Consider the following 21,530-nt stretch of genomic DNA (forward strand, 5'->3'; position numbering starts at 1 on the left):
GAAATTGGGTTTCTTTGTCACTTTTAAAGGTTTTTTTGGTAGACAAAAAGGCTGTTAAGTAAATATCCAGAAGTTACAAAGGTCAAGCAAGAACATTATCTGGAGTTACAGACTAACAAATGCGTCATGGTAACATAATTCTAGTTTTGTTTGTTTGTTTGTTTTCTTTCCAAGAGTTTTGTCTTTTTTTTTTTTTTTTAATGCAATTAGATTTGTATGGAAATATTTTGCTACCAGGCTTCTGAAAGAAGTGACTTACAGTCTGTCTAAATTTTGGACTTTATCCTAAGTACAACAGGAAACCTGGAACTAATTTCTTCACTTGACCTCTTGACAACACCCTCTCAGTTTTCCTACCTTACTGGCTCCTCCTTTGTGATTTCTTTTGCTGCCTTTCTCACCTCTACAACCACTAGTCATTCATTGCTCCCAGAAGTTGTTTCTTAGGTCCTTTCACACTCACTAGTTGAATGCTAATGCCATGACTTTACATTATCATCTTTATTCTCATGACATCCGAGTGTCTTTCTAGCCTTGACCTCTCCTTTGAACCCCACTCATTTATTTAAATGTCTTTTTGACATCTTACCTTGTAATCACATCTTACACTTTTCCAAAAGTGAGCTCTTAATATCCCTTCCTTTCCTCCCCTTGCTTTTCCTACATACTTCCTCATTTCAGTAAGTGGCAGTAAAATTCTCTTACTCAAGTCAAAAAGCTTGGCATTCTGGCTCCCCTTTATTATATCCCGCATCCAGATCATTGTACATCATGTTGATCTCACCCTCAAAACCTATCTACAGTCCAACCAGTTCTCACCACCTACCATCCTAGTTTAAGCTATGTTTCTTGTCCAGTATAGCTTCTTGGCAGTGGCCTCCTAACTGGTCTGTCTGCAGATTTTGCACCTCCCTGCTATGATCTAGCCCCAGAGTCATCCTGTTAAAACACAAATCACCTTGAGTCACTCCACAGGGGGAAGCCCTCCAACAACTACCCAATTCATTCAGTTAAAACCAGAGTGCTTCCAGTGGCATCAAAGCCTTGTATGATCTGCCTGGATATAAACCCCTCTCCCACCATTGCTTTCACCCTCACTTTCTCTAACTTCATTTTCTACAACACCTCCCTTCCAGACTACTCACCTGGCTTCCTGGCTATTTCTCAGGCACACCAAACATGACTAACATAGTCTTGGCAAATTGCTAGTCTTTTTGGATGGACTTTTGTTTATTTCTGTGCCTCACTGTCACTTCCTTCAGCTACTTGGTGAGACATGGCTTTCTCAGCGAGGCCTTCTCTGTTCACTCTGTATAAAATGGCAAGTTTCTACACTCCTTCTCCCATGCCCTTCACTTCCTATCACCTTTACTCTGCTCTTTCTCCATAGCTCTTACCTTCACTCCTTCCATAGCTCTTACCAGCATCTTCAGGACCATAAATTTACTTTCTTGGCTTATTTGCTTCTTGACCCTTTCTTCACCCAATATGTCCTCCAGTTCCATTGAAGGTAGGAACTGGGTTTTCTTCATTGCTGTATTCCCAGGGCAAGACCAGTGCCTTGTACATAGAAGATGCCTAATAGTATTTGCTGTATTGAATAGCTTAAAAGAAGAGTGGTTTAAAGTCAGGTATAGATACGATATTTAAAGCCACAGGTGGAGGGGAATGCTTTTAGGAGAAAGAATTTGGTGAGAAGAGGGCTTCTGAGACCATCTGAGGGGCTCCAGCATTTAGAAGATGACTAAAGAAGGAGCAGACAGCAAAGGTGGTAAAAAGGAGTGGCCAAAGCAAAGTAGGAGAGAGTATGGTTTCAGAATTCAGTAAAAGGAGGCTCTTTGATTTTCATTCCATAACTAGGTTATTTTTTTTTAAAGGCCCTGTACTAGTTGGCTTTCTCCAGCATCATTTTGCTTCATTCATTCTCTCCCCTTGTCTGACTACATCTCATACTCATTCCTATACTCCCACCTTTACCTGACTGATTGCTCCTTACCTTTCAGATGTCTGCCTTAATGTCATTTCCTAAGACAAATCTCACCTGAGCCCCTAGCCTACTTCAGATTCTCCTGTAATATTCTACTATATAATCTTTTCTTTCTCTGATAACACCAGTTACTAGTTTTGTAATTTTTTCTTAGAATGATTATTTAATGTTTCTGTTTCCCCACTTGTCCTGTAAAACCTCCTTTAAGCCTTTTTAAAATTTACCACTGTACCCCGGCATGCAGCACGTAAGTAGGAGCTGCAGGAGTGAGTGAGTGAGCGAGTGCAGAGTTCCGGACAACCCTGTTGTTGTTCCGGGCAGGATCTTAAAGGTCCAAGAAACTGCTTTAACTTTCCTTCTCCGTTCTGATTTCAGCAACAGTAAAAATCCTATGTAAAAATGGCAGGGATACATTGACATTCCTTAAACTTCTCTTTTTAAACTTAGGTGCCTTGCTTATTCTATTCTTTGCTTTTCCCTGGAGTTTGAAACTGTCAGTAAGGCTTTTTAATCAATTCTTCCTTTTTTCATTTTTGTTTACAATTTTAGTCTCCCACCTGTCTTCTTACATTAGATTTACAGTTTTAGTCTCCCACCTGTCTTCTTACATTAGGCTCTTACGTTTAATGGATAAAATCTGCAGTCATCTGGAACATGACGGGATCTTAACTGAATATGACAGATGGACCAAAATTGAATTTTTAATCTGAATGCAGGTTTTTGTTACTTTATTCAGATTTAAGCTTACAGTGATAATATGTTCCTAATAATGTATCTGCTACAGTTGCTGAAAGTGATACTTTAACAATTGACTCTGGACCACTTACTAGTGAAGAGAAACCACTTTCATTGGATACAGACTCTGAAAAGGAACAAGGTATTTTTTTAATCACATTCTCAAATTAAACTTGGTCAACTTAACATTTTTTTCCTTGTAAAATTACATATGTGATAAATGAATAAAGAGAATTATAGCGGTATCAGAGTTCTAAATTACTGAAACTAATTTATGTTTTGGGGATTCTCTTAGAAATGAAGGAGGCTCAGCCTATCACAGCTGTAGCTCAGAGTTCAATTCTACTTCATCCTCAAGAAGAAGCATCCAGAATTAGAATGGCAACAAGGCAGAAACAGGTAATCTGAAATTTTTATTTTTGGAGGTTTCTTTCTTCCCCTAGGTTCTATAATTTTGTGTGATCAGTAAAATTTGTCTTACTGTCTGGCTGCTTTTGATACTGTTGTCTTGTTTTACTCATTCAGCTGATAGAAGATACTTCATCTTTGCTTATACTACTCATTTGGCCCTTACTGCATTCTGTTTTGTAATACTTTTGTTAAAGACAGAGACGGTCATTTTTGAAAATTCTACTTACTCTGCATCATTTCTGGTGCAGTGCTTTATACATCGTAAGTGCTCAATAAATATTTGTTGAATTAGCTATGCTTTGTAACCTCAAAAGTTTTTTTGAAAAATATTTCAGAACAAAATTGTTAATTCAACCTCTTTAACTATCATTTGGTCCCATCTGCTTTAATACAAGATTTTTTTTTTAACACAGATTTCCTTGAAAGAGGCTAATTGTTACTAAGCTAGTTAGTTTATAGTGATAGTTTTTATGAAAATACAGCTGGAGAGTAAGAATTCTGTAAACCAGTATTTCTTCTCAGATATCTAAGTGTTTTCTAATTGGTGTTCTAAAACAGTATTGTCCAATAGAGCTTTCTCTGGTTATGTGAATGTTCGATATCTGTGTCCCATTAAGGTACCTCCTAGCCACAGGGACTATTGAACACTTGAAATATGACTAGTACACCTGAGTAATTGCACTTTCAGTTTTATTTAATTTTAATTCATTTAAATTTTAAGAGTCATATGTAGCTAGTGACTGTTCTATTGATGGTGTAGTTCTAGAGGTACTACAGAACTGTAAATGGTCTAAGTTCAGTGGCTCCTATGAGTGAGGGAAAGTAGGGAAGAGAGACAAGAACTCAGCTGTAGCCACTCTTGCCTGATTAGGAATAGGCAAAATACCAGATTGAGACATATTTTATTTTGAAAACAAGATCATTCTTCATTATCTGTAACAGAGGTGTTCCTCTTCATAAAACTTCCCATACATTCCTTGTTCTACTTATTCAGTAAATATTTGTGTTACGTGTATTCTGGGGACTGAAGTAGGTGCTGGATTTAGCACACAACCAGTCAGACTAGTCCCTGTCCTTATGAGGGTTGGAGCTCCTCTGACATGTTCTAATTACTTGGATGTGTGTGTGTATGTGTAACACTAGAGTTTATGTGTCAGCTCTTTACCATGGGCTTACTGTCTGTTTCACACCTCACATTCTGACCCAGAATGTTGCTCAGGTGTTATTTGGCCCCCAGATAACTGCACCCCTTTATGGGTATGCCTAAGAAGTCAAATTATTTGTGAGGCCTTGATATTTAATTTCTTTAGTCCTTTTTCTTACTGAGAACACTGCAAAGTTAAAGATGCAAACACAGAATTTGGCTGAGCATCATTTGCTGCTTCTCTGGGGATGGGTCTTGAGTGATGAGCTGGGATTTACTGTGCTCCCACATGCACCCACAGGAAGTAGGAACAGTTAATGTGTTTATTTTTTCCTTCCCCTTCTGCCTCTTTTTTCCTTCCCAGTCTTTTTCTCCTTTCCCCCTTTCCAGCTTACTGTCTTCTTTCCTCTGGCAGTGGCAGTAACAGATAAAACACTACCACTTTCTTCTCGGTTAACTGGTATTCTTGGTGATGAGATCTGTTTCTTCTCAATATAATTAATATAAACTTTTCTTTTATATGAGTTTGCTGTTAATAGATAAATTAGTTTTTTTGTTACTTAGATAATGGAAATAGAAGAGCAAAAGCAAAAGCAGTTGGAATTACTTGAACAAATTGAACGACAGAAGTTACGATTAGAAACTGATTGCTTCAGGGCTCAGCTGGAAGAAGAAAAGAGGAAAAGAACACAGCAGATTGGGGTAGGATGCAGGAAATCTCATCCCTACATAGATTGTTAGGGGATAAGAAAATATGAGTAGTCGTAGCATTCAGGAAAGTAGAATGCATTTCTAATTTTTATTTGGTAATTTTTTTCTTTTAACACTGTATGTGTGTGCATATATAGATAGATAGAGATATATGTATATTTTCATCTTTCAGTTTTTAGAAGGTACCAGTATATGTGACCTTGATTTATAAGTAATGTATATTTTGAGCTCTTGGACTTGGTACTCAAAGAGAATGGTAGGTTACTTCATTTCTTAATAATGGAAATGTCAGTCTTTTTTTATGAAAAATAAAGCTATATGAAAGTTACAATTGTAGAACTTCAGTTTATATAAAATACTTTAGTGTACTTGTTTCTGGATTTGCCTTTTAATTAGTAGCCTTGTCTTTTATTAGGTTGGCACTGCTCCAGCACCATGCACTGTAACTTCTGATGAAGATAATCATAGGCAGATGATTCGTAACTATCAACATCAGCTTTTACAGCAGAACAGGTATTAACTATGGTGCAATTTATATGTGATATACTGTGTGGCTGCCTCTTCAGGATTTATTATTTGGTTTATATGAAGATCCAATCAGGATTCCCTTAGAACTACAGTATATAGGTTTCCCAAAGGTCAATATGAATGTTACTCTATTTTCATCATGATAATGGCCAACCCTAAATTGCTCTTTGTTAAATTCAATGTGTAGATGAGAATATAGAGCATTTTTTTCATCAAGAAAGAATAATGTTGGGCACCTGCCTTCGGCTCAGCTCATGATCCCGGAGTCCTGAGATTGAGTCCCACATCGGGCTCGCTGCCCAGCAGGGGGCCTGGAGCCCAGCAGGGGGCCTGCTTCTCTCTCTCTCTCTCTCTCTGCCTGCCTGCCTCTCTGCCTACTTGTGATCTCTCTCTGTCAAATAAATAAAATCTTTTAAAAAAAAAGAAAGAAAGAATAATGTTTGTTTTTTGGTGTTTGTTTTAGGTTTCACAGACAGTCTGTTGAAACAGCCAGGAAACGATTACTTGAATATCAGACTATGTTAAAAGGAAAGTACTCATCTGGGTTAGCCGCTTCACTGACATCTGATTTTGTTAAATCAGTACTACCACAGAATACTGAAAGACCCACTGTTATATCAGAGCATTGGGATGAAGGTCAGAGACCCAAGTTGAGTCCTAACAAATATCAGCCTGTACCATCCATACAGATCTCCAGATCAGAACAAGATCATTTTCAGATTCCAAGACAAAGTCTCTTTCCACAAAGACAGGTAGAAACAGACATGGTAATCAATTCAGATGTTTTAGCCAAGCAATCTTTGGAATCAAAGGAACAGCCTAAGCAATTCTCACAGAGTGAAGTACAACAGAGAGGCTATAAATTGGTTCATAAAGATTCTCATACACTTTCAAAGCCTTTGTCACATGATAGGCTACTAATTATACAGGATCCTAAAGAAATAGCTGAAATATCTCGGGCAACAACTTCTCAAACTTTAGATCCCCAGCAGAGGTTCTCAGAGAACAAGGAAAGTATACCCTCCAAGCTAACTGAACGTTCTTCATTCCAACCAGTGGCAGCTGAGCATGCTTTTAGTTCTCTGCCTGCTACAGTTGAATCTGGAAAAATCCAGGAATCCTTTGTAGCCATGAGCAAAAGTACAGTTTCTGTAAGCCCTTCTGTAATCAGCCACATGCAGGGTAAGTCTTTGTCAACCTCAGAAAATATCACAGCTCACCTGGGTAATTTGAAGGCTCTCCAAGAACAGTTAGACCTGCAGAAGGAGGTTCTTCGGTCAAGACGGAAAACTCAGGAACGATTGCTTTTATACAAACAGAAAAAATTGGAAGGACAAACTGGCCTCTCTGTCTCCCTTCCATTAGTATCTCTGGATTCGTTTGCTACACTGCCTTCTGCCAGAGCTGAATCGGGGAGAATCCAGGAATCTTCTCCAATCAGGGATGATACTGCAGTTCCCTCAGGCTATCTCGGGGTCCCACGACTTCTGGATAGGCTTTGGAGTTTTTCACAGCCTATTTTATCACAGCCAGATAATTTTAACTTTCTCCAAGAACAGTTTCATATTCAGAGGGACAGCCTTCAGGCTAGGCGAGAAGCCCAAGAAGTGTCATGTGTACCTAAACAGAGTGAACTGGTTGGAAGAATATGGTCTGAACAGACTGTACCCACTTCTCTCCCTTCGCAGGTAGCTCAGCATACATTTACTTCACTGCCTTCTGCTGGCACTGGAAAGATCCATCAACAGTATTCATCTGAGAGAGTGAAGGGAGTTCTCTCAAGCCAGTCTGAAAACCAGAAATCTCGGGATGGGTCTTTGCGTTTCCTACAGCAGTTCTTCCCTTTGCATGATAGTTTGCAATTGCTCCAAGAACAGACTACAGAGAGCGATGCCCTTCAGGCCAGGCAGGAAGCCCAGGCAGAATTGCTTCTGCATAGACAGACAGATTTGGGTGAGTCTGGGCAAATGGGTTCTTCACTTCCACCCGCGGCTGCTCCATGTTTAGTTGCTTCACAAGCTTCTGCTAAAACTGAGCCTAGAAGAATTCAGAACTTTCATTTATCTGAAAAGGAGAGTGTTATTCCCTCCAGTCTTCCGGTAATCCCAGCATTTCAGGATGGGCCTCATAGTTTTCCACAGCATGACCTGCCATGGCAAGAAAATTTGACAGCACTCCAAGAACAGTCACACACACACAAGGGAATGCTTGGCGCTGAACAAGAAACTCGGGAATTTGTACATAAACCACATGAATTAGAGAAAACGATTTCTTCTGAACAGACTGGCACCTCTTTATCCCTGTCCCAGGTAGCTGAGTCTGAAAGATGCCAGGAGTTTATGCCAGGGAAGAGTGATGGTGCAGTTCCCTTAAGCTCTTCTACGATCCCAAGGTTTCAGGAAAGACATCTGGGATTTTTACAACCTACACTACCTCTGCAAGATAACTTGGAGGAACACCAAGAATGGCTGGACACAGAGAAGGCGGCCCTTCATTTCAGCCAGAAAAGCCAAGGAAAGGTATCTTCGGAACAAACTGACTCCTCATTCGAGCCCCAGGTAGGCCAGCCTTCATTTACTTTGTTACCTTCTGCTGAGTCTGGTACGACCCAGGAGCCTCCTTCAACAGAGAGTGACAGCAGAAGTCTTTCAAGCCATCTTCAGATCCCACAGTTGCAGGATAGGCTTTGGAGGATATCACAGCTTATTCGGCCTCAGCAAGATAATTTGAAGGCGCTTGGAGAAAGGTTAGCTACACAGAGAGAAGCTATCGTTCAGTCTAGACAGGAAGCTCAGGAAGAATTACTTCTGCACAAACAGAGTGAGTGCAAGCAAGGAAGATCTCCTGAGCACGTTGGCTCCTCTTCCTTCTCACCCCCTGTTGTACAGCATTCGCTTGCTTCATTACCTCTTAGTAAATCTGGGAGAACCCAAGAACCTTGTTCAACTACGAGTGATAATACAGCTTCCTCAAGACATTCTGAGAAACCGGGATTGCCTGATAGGCTTTTCGGTTTATCACAGTCTGTTTTACCTCAACAAGATTACTTGATTGCACCTCAGCAAGAACACTTGCAGGCACAAAGCAATTCTCTTCCATGTGGCAAGAAAACCCAGAAAGACTTGGTTTTGCCCAGACAATATGAATTTGAGGAGAAGTTATCTTCTGAGCATTTTGTCCAGCTTCCCCATGGTGATTTGAAAGTACTTCAAGAGCAGTTAGAAACACAAAGGAAAGCCATTCGATCTAGACAGGAAGTCCAAGAAGAATTACTTTTGCAAAGACTAAGTAAATTGGAGAAAAGGGTATCCTCTGAGCAGATTAGCTCTTCATCGGTATCCCAGGTAGCACCGCCTGTTGATGACTCTGAAAGAATCCAAAAGCCTCTTGCAACCAGAAGTGACAGTACTGTTGTCTCAAGTCACTCTGAGATCTCAGCATCCCAGGATAGACTTCCAAGTCCATCACCGCCTGTTCTGCCTTCGCAGGGTATTTTGGCAGCACGGTTGGACTTCGAGAGGGAAGTGGTGCATTCTAACGAGAAGGACCAGGAAGAACTGTTAAACAACCAAACAAAATCGACTGCAAGTGAATCTTCTGAGCATCCTCTTCCCTCTTTGTTTTTACCCACAGAAAAAAAGCATCCATTTATTCCACTCCCTTTTGCTGAAGTTAAATCTAAAAGCCATGGTGAATTGTATTCATCTAAGAATGAACAGGCAGCTCTCTCAAGCAATTCCATGACCCCCAGACTTCAAGATAGACTTGTGTGTTTTTCACAACCTGTCTTAACTCTGCAAGATAACCTAGGACTTCAGAAGCAGCTGGATCTACAAAAGAAAGTTCTGCATTATAGCCAAAAAGCCCAAGAAGAATTGCTTGTACAGAGACAGACAACACTGCAGCAACAGGTACAGAAACATCAAGAGACTTTGAGGGATTTCTTTAAATATAATCAGGTATGTATGAAACTTGAATACCTAGAAATTAAATCGATGGAGGTAACCCGACGCAGACAAGCTAGAAATTTTTTTTAATTTCGGGCCTAAATAAATTCTCAGTTACTCAGAATAAATGGTTTGACCTTAACTGCTTTAATTTTCTGCCTTAAACAATGTAGAAATTAAAACACTAAAGTTGATTCTACCTTGCATGGTGTTAATAACGTTAATAGATGTTTGAAGCCCAGCTGATTTCAGCCTTAGTTTGACATAGCCAAATGCAAACGCTGTTAAAAATACAGGTTGTCATTTGAAGTTTTATTATAAAGGGCGTTGAGCTTGCCCTAAGGTTAAATTGCAAGGGCAGCTGCGTGGCTCAGTCGGTTAAGCATCTGCGTTCAGCTCAGGTCATGATCCCAGGGTCCTGGGTTCGAGTCCCCTGTTGGCTCCCTGTTCAGTGGGGAGTCTGCTCCCACTGCCCCCCCCCACTCGTGAACTGTCTCTCTCAAAAAAAATAAATAAATCTTTTTAAAAAAAATTTAAATTGCAAAATAATTAGCAGAATTTCTTCTATGCAGATAGCAAGTCTTGTGCTATCTGTATAGTCCTTTGTTGACATTTGTATTTGAATCAAAATTAGTACCACCTTTTTCCTTAAGTGACAATATCACCGTCTGTTCTAAAACTGACTTGATTTTAGGCTGATAGGCAGTTAGATCTGTTGTTACTGAATTGGTGAGAAGACTCTGGCAGGGTCACATTGATGTTCATAGTTTCTCTGTAGGGAGATGAGTGCATTCTCCTGAATGTGAATCTATTCATTTTATTTTATTTTTGTTTTTTTTTTTTAATATTTTATTTATTTGACAAATAGGCAGAGAGGCAGGCAGAGAGAGGGGGAAGCAGGCTCCCCGCTGACCAGAGAGCACGATGCAGGGCTGTATCCCAGGACCCTGGGATTATGACCTGAGCTGAAGGCAGAGGCTTAACCCACTGAGCCACCCAGGTACCCCTATCCATTTTATTTTAAAAAGCCACTTCCTGGGGCGCCTGGGTGGCTCAGTGGATTAAGCCGCTGCCTTCGGCTCAGGTCATGATCTCAGGGTGCTGGGATCGAGCCCTGCGTCGGGCTCTCTGCTCCGCGGGGAGCCTGCTTCCTCCTCTCTCTCTCTGCCTGCCTCTCTGCTTACTTATGATCTCTCTCTCTGTCAAATAAATAAAATAAAATCTTTAAAAAAAAAAAAAAGCCACTTCCTGAATCTATGATTTAGCCTAAATAGAATTCTATAAATCCTTTAACATTCAAGAGAAGCTCGAGTTGGGTTCATGAGAACTTGAGTGTAGGGATTTCCTGGTCATTTTAAGGAAAAAGTAATGGGGAAAGAAAATTAGGGAGGAGTACTAAAGTGTAATGACTTAGTGGAAGATACAGCGGAGGCTAAATTTTTAAGTTCAAGCCCTGTGAAAGGTGCTTTTCAGTGGAAGTCTCACCTTTTCTGTATTTTAGAGGCATTTTGCATTTTTAAAAATCTCTGAAGTTGTAATATTGTGATTGATGGAACTATTTGGTTGAGGTTCTAATTTAAGAAGGGTGATACACATCTGGTGAATTCTTCACATGTTCCCTCATCTTGTGTCATCTCCACCCTCAATTGTCCACTTTTTCAGATAAGTAAGCCCACAGCTGAAGGTGATACAGAAACTCAGAAGCTCAGAGAGTGGCTTCCTGTTCTCCAAGACCTTGCAATGGCTGATCAGGAATGCATCAGTCTAGCAAATAGGAGCAACTCTGGTGATTATCAGCTGCTTTCAGAAGAGAGTGGTGCCCAGCAAAGTGGTACGATAACTCCCATTTTTCTTTTTATTGTAACTATCCTGATTATTCTTTGCTTTCACCTCCAGCAACCTGCTGGCTGAGGGAAAGTTTGTAGTATGTTAACAGATTGGTACTATGCCCAACTTTGTCACTGACTTGATAGGTGAGCATCTGGACAAAGAACTGGGCAGGAGATCCTCAAAGCCACCTGTAGCAAAAGTGAAATGTGGACTGGACTTGAACCAGCATGAACTCAGTGCTATACCAGAGGTAGAGTCACCAGCAAGTGGCAGAACATCTATACTAGGTAATATGGTTTGATAAAACAAGATTTTTTTAATAGTTTGCCAGTTTTCTACATTTTTTCACAATGCTGAATTTTTTGTCTTGAAGAAACAATCTGTGAGTATTGATGAAAAGAAAATAATGGTTTACATAAACAGTATTTAAAATCTGGACTTGAATGTGGCATTAGGTAACTAGTTTTTTCCCATATGTAGTGAAAATCTTATTACTGTAGGCAAAAATTCTTCAGTATCCTCTGCTTCTGACACTCTTGCTTCCTTTCATGTCTGCCTTCTAAACCTGTTTCTTCAGGAGTAACTCTGTTTTCTTTTCTTCTTGGCTGCTTTCCTTTTCTTTCCTTTTTTTTTTTTTTTTAAAGATTTTATTTATTTACTCATTTAACAGAGACAGAGATCACAAGTAGGCAGAGAAGCAGGCAGAGAGAGAGAGGGGGAAGCAGGCTCCCTGCCAAGCAGAGAGCCCAATATAGGGCTCGATCCCAGGATCCTGAAATCATGACCTGAGCCAAAGGCAGAGGCTTAACCCATGAGCCATCCACATGCCCCACTTGGCTGCTTTTCTACTTCAATACCTTCACTGCTGTTTTCTTGTATTTTTAATAGGGTAATTATTATACTTAAAATCCTGGTTTTAAGGACAGTTACAAGTATATTTCTTCTCTGTACTTCTTCCTAGATGCAGTTATTTAGGAGAAGTGCTCCCTGCGATCTTTAGTAAATAGCCCTATTTGAATTTCATAATTTTAAAATTCAGACTCAAATGATCAAACTTATCAAAGCACATCCTTTTTTAAGGGGGAAGATTGGCTTTGTCACTTGAAAAGTACATAGTGTATAATATGAACAGCTACTTTGGTCTTAAGCCATAAAATATTGTACCTTTGTTTCTGACTTGAAAGAATTAAGGAAGGTAGAGATTCAGAATAGCTCTTAAGAATCAGTCCCCTTTCTGCTTCCTTATTGTGTCTTATGGAAGTTGTTACAATGATTTTATTTATTCCTTGGCTTTGAAAGATTCTATTTTGCTCTCTTTGGCAAACCACAGCTATTTGGAAATTATTGCTTTCTCTAATTTAGAATGCACCCTGGGAAATTCTCATCATTGACTCCCATGTTTTTGTTTGTTTGTTTGTTTGTTTGTTTTATTCCTGTGATCTAATGGGTCATGTTTGAGATTGCAAAAATGTTATCTTGTCTAAAAGGGAAAACTACATGCATATAGCTCACCCTTTACCACCAACTCCTTATCCTTGAGCCTTCTCTTTTCAGGGACAAGTACTGAGATGTAAATCTTAATACTGCCCTTGTCTTTATCTCTCCAACACCCAACAAAAATCACCAGTTCTCAGTTCTCCTTGTTCAGCTCTGGTATCTGTCCACTTGTTCCCACTCCCACTCCTGAATGCAGCCTATCATTTCTTTCTTAAGTGGCTACTATAGCTTCCCAAGTCTCCCTATTTCCAGCCTCGCTGTACTCTAATTTTCCCATGGTACATTCTGAGTAATTTCTCTCTGCATCTCTATGTTTGAAACTCTTCACTGGGCTTCTGTTCAATTGGAGGAATAGGTCTAATTTGAGTTTGAGTCTTCAGCTTCACCTGCCAGGCCTTCCTGATCTTGCTCCTCCCTTCAGGATAGGGCTGATGAAGGGCCCCTTTGCTGGTAAACTGGGCCTGAACTATCAAGCTTCCCTCTCTTGGGCCTTCGGAGCTTTTATCCTAGCCATTATAACAATTCTTGGGTAATACTTTTAGTCAAAATACTACAGGCAGGGGTGCCTGGGTGGCTCAGTGGGTTGGGCCTCTGCCTTCAGGTCAGGTCATGATCTCGGGGTCCTGGGATCGAGGCCCGCATCAGGATTTCTGCTCAATGGGGAGCCTGCTCCCCCCTCCCCCGCCCCCGCTGCCTGCTTCTCTGCCTACTTGTGTTCTCTCTCTCTGTCAAATAAATAAAACCTTAAAAAAAAATACTACAAGCAAATGGTTTTAAAGGGCAAATAGTGCTAAAAGTTTGTAACATGAAACAGCATTTTTTCATGCCCCTACCCACTGCTTACCCCTTAACCTTACCAGAGGCAGCCACTTTTCAAGTCTTTTATGAGTTTCTTCTTATATTTACCACATGACTTTGCAGTGAATTTTAGGAAAAATTAAGCTTAATTACCATTATGCTAATGTATAAATGTTTTTCACTGCCAAGATAATTAGTGTTGTGAAATTTTCTTGCGTCGTTTCCTTTTTTTAATTTACTTAAAGTTTCTGTTGTATGTCTGTCTTCTAACACTAATACTTCTATCACATACCTCTAATAGAAGGTGAGATCACACCAGTTTCTCTGTGAAACACCTTCCACTTGAAAGTTGGGGGAGCTCTGTCATGTGTTCCTAATAAGGGTGTTACTGCTTCCAAATAGGACAAGAATTGGCTCTTGGGGAGATGAAAAAGTCTTACTCTCTTTATGTACCAAAGTACAGGTGTACATAAAAAGATAAACAGTGTATCTGTAGTTATTAAAATTTTATGGCAGTAGGAGGCATGTAGAACAAAAGATAATGGTTACAGACTCCTTGGGCAGGCGATGACAAGTCATGTTGAGAGAGACTCATCCATATTGATCTTCCAGTTTCTTCTGTAGCTCATTTCTTCTGCTTTTGGTTTTTCTTTCTGGAAGAATTTTCTCAATTTTTTTCTAACTTATGAATGTTCATTTTGACCATCAAATTGCAGTTTCTAAAAGTTTGCTCTTTTTCTGGCTCTGTTTTGTTTTTCTTTCTTCATAGCATCCTGCTGTTATCTCATGGGTACAATGTATTACCTGCTTTGAATATATATATATAGTGTTTTGTTTGTCCAGGTTGCTGTATTTTCTCAGTTTGTCTGAATTCTTCTGTTCCTTTTTATTCTCATTTTTTAGAGGCGTTTCTCTAATGTCTTGCATATTTGAGTGGGATGCTGAAGGCTAATTAGAAACTGTAAGCAGGGGCCTTGTTTCCTGCTGAACTTCATTAGAAAAGGGGTTTCTCACTGGGTACCCTCTATTGAGTATCTGGAGTTCTTTTCCTTGAGGCAGTTCAGAGTTTAATTTCTTTAAGATTCTCCAATCTTGAAACAAGTATGGCTGTTGCTATCGTGGAGCCAGACGCGGGGGCATCTGCATTGAGGTGCGCACTTGAATACCCCTAATTACCTTATGGCATTCTCACTGCTTTCCACCACTGCTTCCTTTTGGCACCAAGCCCCGTGTTCAGAGTGTATTGGGTTCAGTTTCTCCAGAGAATAAACCTTTAGCCTTCTGTGGGGATGATGCTGAGGGACAGGGATCCTAGGAGATGGGATGGGTCTGTTCCAAGTAGATATTTCTAAACATTCATCCTGTCTTCCGTTTCCTGATGACACTTCCCTTATGTAATAGTTGGTGCCTTGAATTGCCAAGTGATTCTAGGGTAGTGCACAGTAGATTAGCTTCTACTTTGGGGTATCTCCCACTCCTCTGTTTCTTTACTTGTCTGTTATTTTTTTTTTTTTTAAGATTTTATTTATTTATTTGACAGACAGAGATCACAAGTAGGCAGAGAGGCAGGCAGAGAGAGAGGAGGAAGCAGGCTTCCTGCTGAGCAGAGAGCCCGATGCGGGACTCAATCCCAGGACCCTGGGATCATGACCTGAGCCGAAGGCAGAGGCTTTAACCCACTGAGCCACCCAGGCGCCCCTACCTGTCTTGTTATTTTTGTATCAAAGTATAACATTCAGAGAAGTACACAAATCCTATGTGTTTATTTCAGTGATTACCACTGTAATAGCCACCCCTAGGTAGCAACCACTCGGGTCAAGAACTAGAACCTTAGAGAACTCCACAAACCCTCCTCTTGTGTCCTCCCAATTAGTCTCTCTGTTGCTCCAGGGTAAACCTCTGCTTTGATTTCTTATACCACAGATTAGCCGTGGCTGTTTTTGACTTTATGACCACAGACTGCATCTTACAATACTATTAATGGTTAATAAATTCTCCAGGCATTTTTTTTTCTGTGAGTGATTAGTCAATCCTGAAGTATTATTTGGTGTTAGAAGTGGGACTGTCATTAAAAAGTTAGTAAAATCAGGGGCGCCTGGGTGGCTCAGTGGGTTAAGCCTCTGCCTTTGGCTCAGGATATGATCTCAAGGTCCTGGGATGGAGCCCTGCCTCGGGCTCTCTGCTCCGCAGGGAGCCTGCTTACCCCCACCCCCACCCCCCGCCTGCCTCTCTGCCTACTTGTGATCTCTGTCTGTCAAATAAATAAATAAAATCTTTTTTTAAAAAAAGTTAGTAAAATCAAAGTGAAATAATTTAAAGGCCTGTGTGAAAGATAAGTGGTTATTATTTTATTGCTACATAGATTTTTGCCTGTAATCTAAATTGCCATTTTTGTTTTAACTACTAACTCTAGAAATGTAAGTGAAAGTCTAATGAGTCCATCTTTTCTTCCTTCCAGGTAAACCAGATTTTTATCAAGACAGGGACCCCCTAAGGGTCTCAATAAGCCGAGAACAAAGTTTCTTTGGGAGCCCACTGAACTGTGATGTATTTGGTTGTCTTTACCCCATTGCCCAGGAATACGTTTGTAATGATGACTCCAAGGAAGCAGGTGAGAGAGAGAGAATAGGCAGTGGAATTGTTGTGCACAGAGGTGTGTGGAAGAAAGATATTTAGTGGTACTTTGTAATGAGAAATGCTGAATAACTTTAGTGACTGTTGGTAATAGAATCATTATGGTGCGTCTGGACTTGTTAAATGAAGGGGGTAATACCTGTCTTTATGCATTGAAAAATGTCCAAAATGATAATCACCAAAGTGTTGGTTTAGGTTTACCTTTGTTGGAGGCTAGGTTTCACTTTCTGTTTTATATATTCATGTATTATAAGTTCTTACTTTCTTTTTTACAAAAAGCATGTATTATTTCTTTGCACAAAAAGCTGAATGAGGGACGCCTGGGTGGCTCAGTTGGTTAAAAAGCTGAATGAGGGAGTAAAGTTTATTTAGAGAACAGTAATTTTGTTTTAAATTATTTTACTAAATAAATGCTAATAGGAAGTATATGAGGGTATGAGGTTTTCACCGTTGGCAACCTCTACAGATTTTGTATTTAAGCCTATTTGTAACAGTCCATATTTAATTTAATATTATTAAATATTATCTTTAAAATATTCTGTGGCATTCTAAATGACATGCTTTGTCTTTAAAATATTTGGAAAAGAGGGTTACAAGGAAGAAACTTTAAATCACTTAATCCTGCCTTCCAAACACAACCAGCATTAATTTTTTTTTTCACTTTTGAATTTCTGCAAGTACCTAACAAACTGCTGTTTCATATGTGTAATATTGTTTACCCTACAAAGCATAGTGCTGGTTCATACTACTGCATTAGTTCCAAAGTATCTTCTAAGCAGTTACCTTTTCTAACCAGATTCTTTTTTATTTTAGCTGTCACTATAGTTTAATAGAATGAGAGACGAGAGAGAGCCAACAATTTAAAATGAAACCGTTACCATTCTTTCAGATTTAGCCAGTGGACTGGCTAAATCTCTGTTGGTGTCCTCTGGCCAGAGAGGACCAGGAACTTACCTATAGTTGAACAGAGCTGAGTGTCCTGACTTGTTGCAGTGAGGTAGAATGCTCACAACAGGGAACTGGGAGGTGTCTCAGTACAGGTATTAGAAAAGACTTAACTGTCTATAAGATTTGGGTTTGAATAAGGTGATTTGGGGGAGGCTTCAAGGAAATGGGGCGCTGCTTATGAGTATTGGATGTTATCAGGAAGCAAGGGCAGTTCCATTATTGGAATTATCCAGGAGGTGGGAATAATGGAGTGAGGCTTACGAAAGCTGTAACTAGTGAAGAAGAAGCAGTTACTCATATTAAAAAAAAAAAAAAAAAAAATTAAAACATCAGAGTGCAATAAGTGGTTGCTTATGACTAGTAGGAAAAGGACGAATTTTCCTTCTATAACTTTTGGTGCTTTCTAAAATCATAATGAGCACGTACTGCTTTTGTTATAAATCATCATTCTCGACATGTCTGGATGGCTCGGTTAAATGTCTGACTCTTGATTTCGGCTCAGGTCATGATCTCAGGGTCATGGGATCAAGCCCTGCGTTGGGCTCTGTGCTCAGCACAGCATCTGCTAGGAATTCTTTCTCTCTCTCTCTCACATAAATAATCTTTTAAAAATTTTTTCTCAGTTGTATTTGACATATTAAAAATATATAAATCACACTTTTTGTCTCACTTAATTCAGGCCAAGATAAGGAGATGCTTGGTCATTTTTGTGGTTTGGATAATATCCTGGTTTTGTCTGTGTTTAGATGTGAGTACTGGTTGCCTGATTTTTGTCTTGATCCATCATAGGCACAGAGCAGCCTTTCCTATTGGTATTCTGTGAAATTGTTCACATTTAACAGGAGAACACTAAGGCCTCTCTGATTGTGCCAGGGCAGCTCCTGGTTCCTGGGCACTGCATTTTTCTTCCTCAAAATCATCCCTATATTCATACTGTTTCTGTTTTAGAAAAGAACGTGCTGGCTTTGTTACTTCTCTGTTTCCTCCCTTCCTCTTTATTCACTTCCTCATCACTCAGCCTGATTTCTTAGTAGTTTTATGATGGTATCACTAACTTCCAAGCTCTGTATCCTTTGCTTTTGTTGTAAGGTGGGAAATGGTGCTTTGCTTCTGAAGGAAAACAGGAAATTCTTGTGTGTCGTGGGAAGACGACTCTGTTCAAGGCATTGCTTTCATGATGCTACTTCCCCTTTTCAGTAATGGGTCCCTTGTATCAGTGAGTCCTTTCCTTGAGAGCTTGTTTGGAGGTTCTAGCAGGGGAGCGCAGCTACTCATATACCCTTGACCGAAGAACGGTCCTCTCCTCTATCGGGGAACTTCGACTGAATGTGCAGCTTCGGGAGGGACGCACATGGAGCGGTGAGGGAGGAAGGGGACACCCGCCTAGCCAGCCAGATCAGCCGAATCAACCCTGGCGATCAATGGGGTGACAGATGTCACAGCCAGATCGCCCTCACATCCTCAGTGAGTCCTTTCCAAACCAGTGATCCTCGTTTCTCTTCCAACTCTTTCAGGGACCTCTGTACTGAATTCTGCAACATTTCTCCAAAAGAAAAGATCTTATTCCTTTCTTTTATTTTTCTACCTCTTATTCTACCCAAATCTTCCCCTTGGGGGAATCTTCTTGGTATGTTACAGATAACAGTATAGTTATATGATTATGAATTGGTAAACCCAGATTAACTTATCTCCCTAACTAGCTTTTGAAATTAGGTGCCTAGGAAAAAATAACAACTTACTATAAAATTTCACCATATCTTAGTTTCTCTACTGAAAATTTTAGTGTGTTTAGAAGAATCCAAGTAACAATTTATTGGTTATATCGGTTAGGTCAAAATAATACATTTTAATGTGTGTGTCCTGGGTCTTTGAGAAAACATTTCTTACAAAAGCGTTTAAGAAACATACTTTAAAAAAAAAAAAAAAGAAACATACTTTTAGTGTGTATGTCTCTTAATAAAATCATGGTGATAATGAGACACACAATTTTAATTTATATATTTGATGGCACAGTTTTAATCTTAGACTCTGTTTCAGAGCCACAGATAACTATACACTTTGACCAGCTTTCCCATAAATATCGACTGTTGGAGTAAGAGAAAAATAAACTCAGAATACCTGAATTCTTAAGTGAGGCCAAATAATTTTTATATATTATATTTTTTATATGCATTTTTCTTAACTTTGAGATCATACTGTATTAATGATAGGATATTCTTTCCTCTCAATAACAAACGCATTTCCCATCATACTGGTAATTTTCTTTCCATAGAATATAAGTGCAGTTTTCCAGGGAAAAGCATATTATGCTGACTAGGAAATGTTTTTAATGAATAATAAAATGAATGGTTTTTTTTTTTTTTTGGTCTACGACAATTCTACAAAGCAAAATATGAAAGAAAAGTGTAGGAAAATAGAAATTATATCCTCTGGTCCTAAGAATTTGACTTGTAATAATCTAAACTACCCCCCTCTGCCCCTAATTTCAGTCAAGGTCAAGGAGGCTATGGCTGAGAATCATGCCGTGGAGGAAGAACAGACATATCTGAGTCCAACTATGAAGCCGGATAATGTTAGTAGTGTCTTAATGTATCCTCCATTGTTAGAGCTGTTTGGTTTCATGTTGTCTTTTAGTTTATAGAAGTTGTGAAATACTGAAGTCTGTGTTCTCTGAGATCTGCTCTTACTGAAGTGGATCGATGATGAAAATAGCCAAATCTGAGCATCAGAAGACCTTCCAGTCTACCTGATGCATGATCTTTCTAGTTCTGAGAAGCAAAATAACTTAGAACAATAAGGGCTTATGTCTGGAGGGGGTGTGTGTGGGGTGTGTGTGTGTGTGTGTGTGTGTGTGTGTGTGTGTGACTAATTAGAGTTCTGAGCAATGATGAAAAAGGTTTTACTGCTGACCTTTACAACTATGAAGGTTTCTACACTTGATCTGAGCTCAGAATTGATAACTGTGAATATCACTGATTTGGGTTTTTTCCTAGCTGTTACTTCCTACATTGTGTCTTACGTTCCTCTTCATTTTTAGGCTGAAACAGAAGAGATTTATCATGAGCCATTATCATCAGTAACTGTTTCTACTGGGAGCTTTTTAAGTTATGAAAACACCGATCTGAGCCTTATAGATCCAGGTAATAAAGTCAAAATGTTTGTAAATAAGCTGAAAGACCAGTATCAGTCGAGGTCAGTACAGTGGTGAGAGCAAACATTAAGAGCTTGTCCCAATGTGCTGAGAGGGATTGTTTCTTTAAATCTCAGTAGTAAACTGTTCATGCCTGAGAGGATAATAGACAGTATGATACTCTAAACATTATTGGAAGTTCCAAGCCTGCAGACCCACAGGGATGCTCTTTGGTTCTCCAATATTTTCAGAATTATCTGCTATTGTCACATTTTCCCATTCAGTGGGAGCCTGTCTGAGCAGATTTCTTAATTGCTTGGATCCTCATCAGTGTATATTGCTGTGCTTCTCTACCAAAACTTGTCTCTTAGGAAGTGCCCAGACACTAAGTATTTTCATTAAACTCAATTTTTAGGGTCATTTTCAGAGCTGGACCCCAGGGAACAAGAATCTACCACCGGTAAAGAAGAGGAAAGAGATATTTTAAGTTCTGTACTTCCCTCATCACAAGTTCATTATCAAAGGCAGGACTCTCGGGAAGTTCATCAACCTCTGTTGCCTGCAGTGGAAAAGTTTACACCTGGTAAGACACACATGCAGCAGATGATAGGCAAGCACAGAAATGAAGCAAATTTGATGACTGAAAAAAACAGACTTGAGGGTAAAATTATTTTGAACGCTTTTATATAACTTTTCATCCTTTTAGTTTTAAGGAATGATGGTTTGAGCTTCATGTCTTTATGGCCTGCTGCAGCAGTTCTGACACAATACATGGAAAACGGCATTTAGTGAGAGGAGATTTGGAATGAGTTAGACTGAAGAACATGTAGCGGAGATGAACGGATCTTCCTTTACGATTGCAAAGTTAGCTTAATAGCTGAGGCAGTATTGTCAATATTGAGAATAAGATCAGACCTCGAGTCCCTAGTTTGATCGTTTCTTAGCTGGGAGACAATAAACACATTGCTTACTCCTTCATCTTCTGTTAAAAAGGAGATGTTGGAGATTAAATGAGATAATACACATGAAGTATGATGCCTGGACCATAGTACACCCTGTACAGGAACTTTCTTCTTTTTTTAAATCACAGATATTAAAATAAGTGAGAATAACCAATAGCAAAGCAGTGATCATAGTGGCTTCTTCTAATTAACGTCCTAAGACTTTGGAGCTAGTGAAAATGGAAACTTGGTCAAAGGTTTTGGTCATTGAGAGTATCCTTATTTTTTG

The 21,530-nt window shown here is 39.5% G+C and overlaps 1 protein-coding gene and 2 non-coding genes across 8 annotated transcripts in view; all 3 read left to right on the forward strand.

Moving 5' to 3' along the window:
* The window catches only part of CEP295 (centrosomal protein 295), a 53,200-nt gene that overhangs the window by 25,118 nt on the left and 6,552 nt on the right, over positions 1 to 21,530 (forward strand). For 5 of the 6 annotated variants that reach the window (XM_046014475.1, XM_046014479.1, XM_046014477.1 and 2 more), the window contains 11 exons: positions 2,772 to 2,864; positions 3,018 to 3,121; positions 4,842 to 4,979; positions 5,404 to 5,501; positions 5,980 to 9,475; positions 11,126 to 11,294; positions 11,437 to 11,580; positions 16,047 to 16,199; positions 19,660 to 19,742; positions 20,208 to 20,310; positions 20,716 to 20,883. In XM_046014475.1, the coding sequence (XP_045870431.1) occupies positions 2,772 to 2,864; positions 3,018 to 3,121; positions 4,842 to 4,979; positions 5,404 to 5,501; positions 5,980 to 9,475; positions 11,126 to 11,294; positions 11,437 to 11,580; positions 16,047 to 16,199; positions 19,660 to 19,742; positions 20,208 to 20,310; positions 20,716 to 20,883 (4,749 nt within the window). The remainder of the gene's footprint in view (positions 1 to 2,771; positions 2,865 to 3,017; positions 3,122 to 4,841; positions 4,980 to 5,403; positions 5,502 to 5,979; positions 9,476 to 11,125; positions 11,295 to 11,436; positions 11,581 to 16,046; positions 16,200 to 19,659; positions 19,743 to 20,207; positions 20,311 to 20,715; positions 20,884 to 21,530) is intronic. The other variant, XM_046014478.1, reaches the window with a different exon arrangement.
* On the forward strand, positions 19,865 to 19,944 carry LOC123950208. The gene has a single exon (XR_006820198.1). It is a non-coding gene; the product is annotated as a small nucleolar RNA U2-19 (small nucleolar RNA).
* Positions 20,050 to 20,120, forward strand: LOC123950207. Its single transcript, XR_006820197.1, has one exon. It is a non-coding gene; the product is annotated as a small nucleolar RNA U2-30 (small nucleolar RNA).

The sequence above is a fragment of the Meles meles genome, chromosome 8, assembly GCF_922984935.1.
Source record: "Meles meles chromosome 8, mMelMel3.1 paternal haplotype, whole genome shotgun sequence".
In the NCBI taxonomy this organism is placed as follows: domain Eukaryota; kingdom Metazoa; phylum Chordata; class Mammalia; order Carnivora; family Mustelidae; genus Meles; species Meles meles.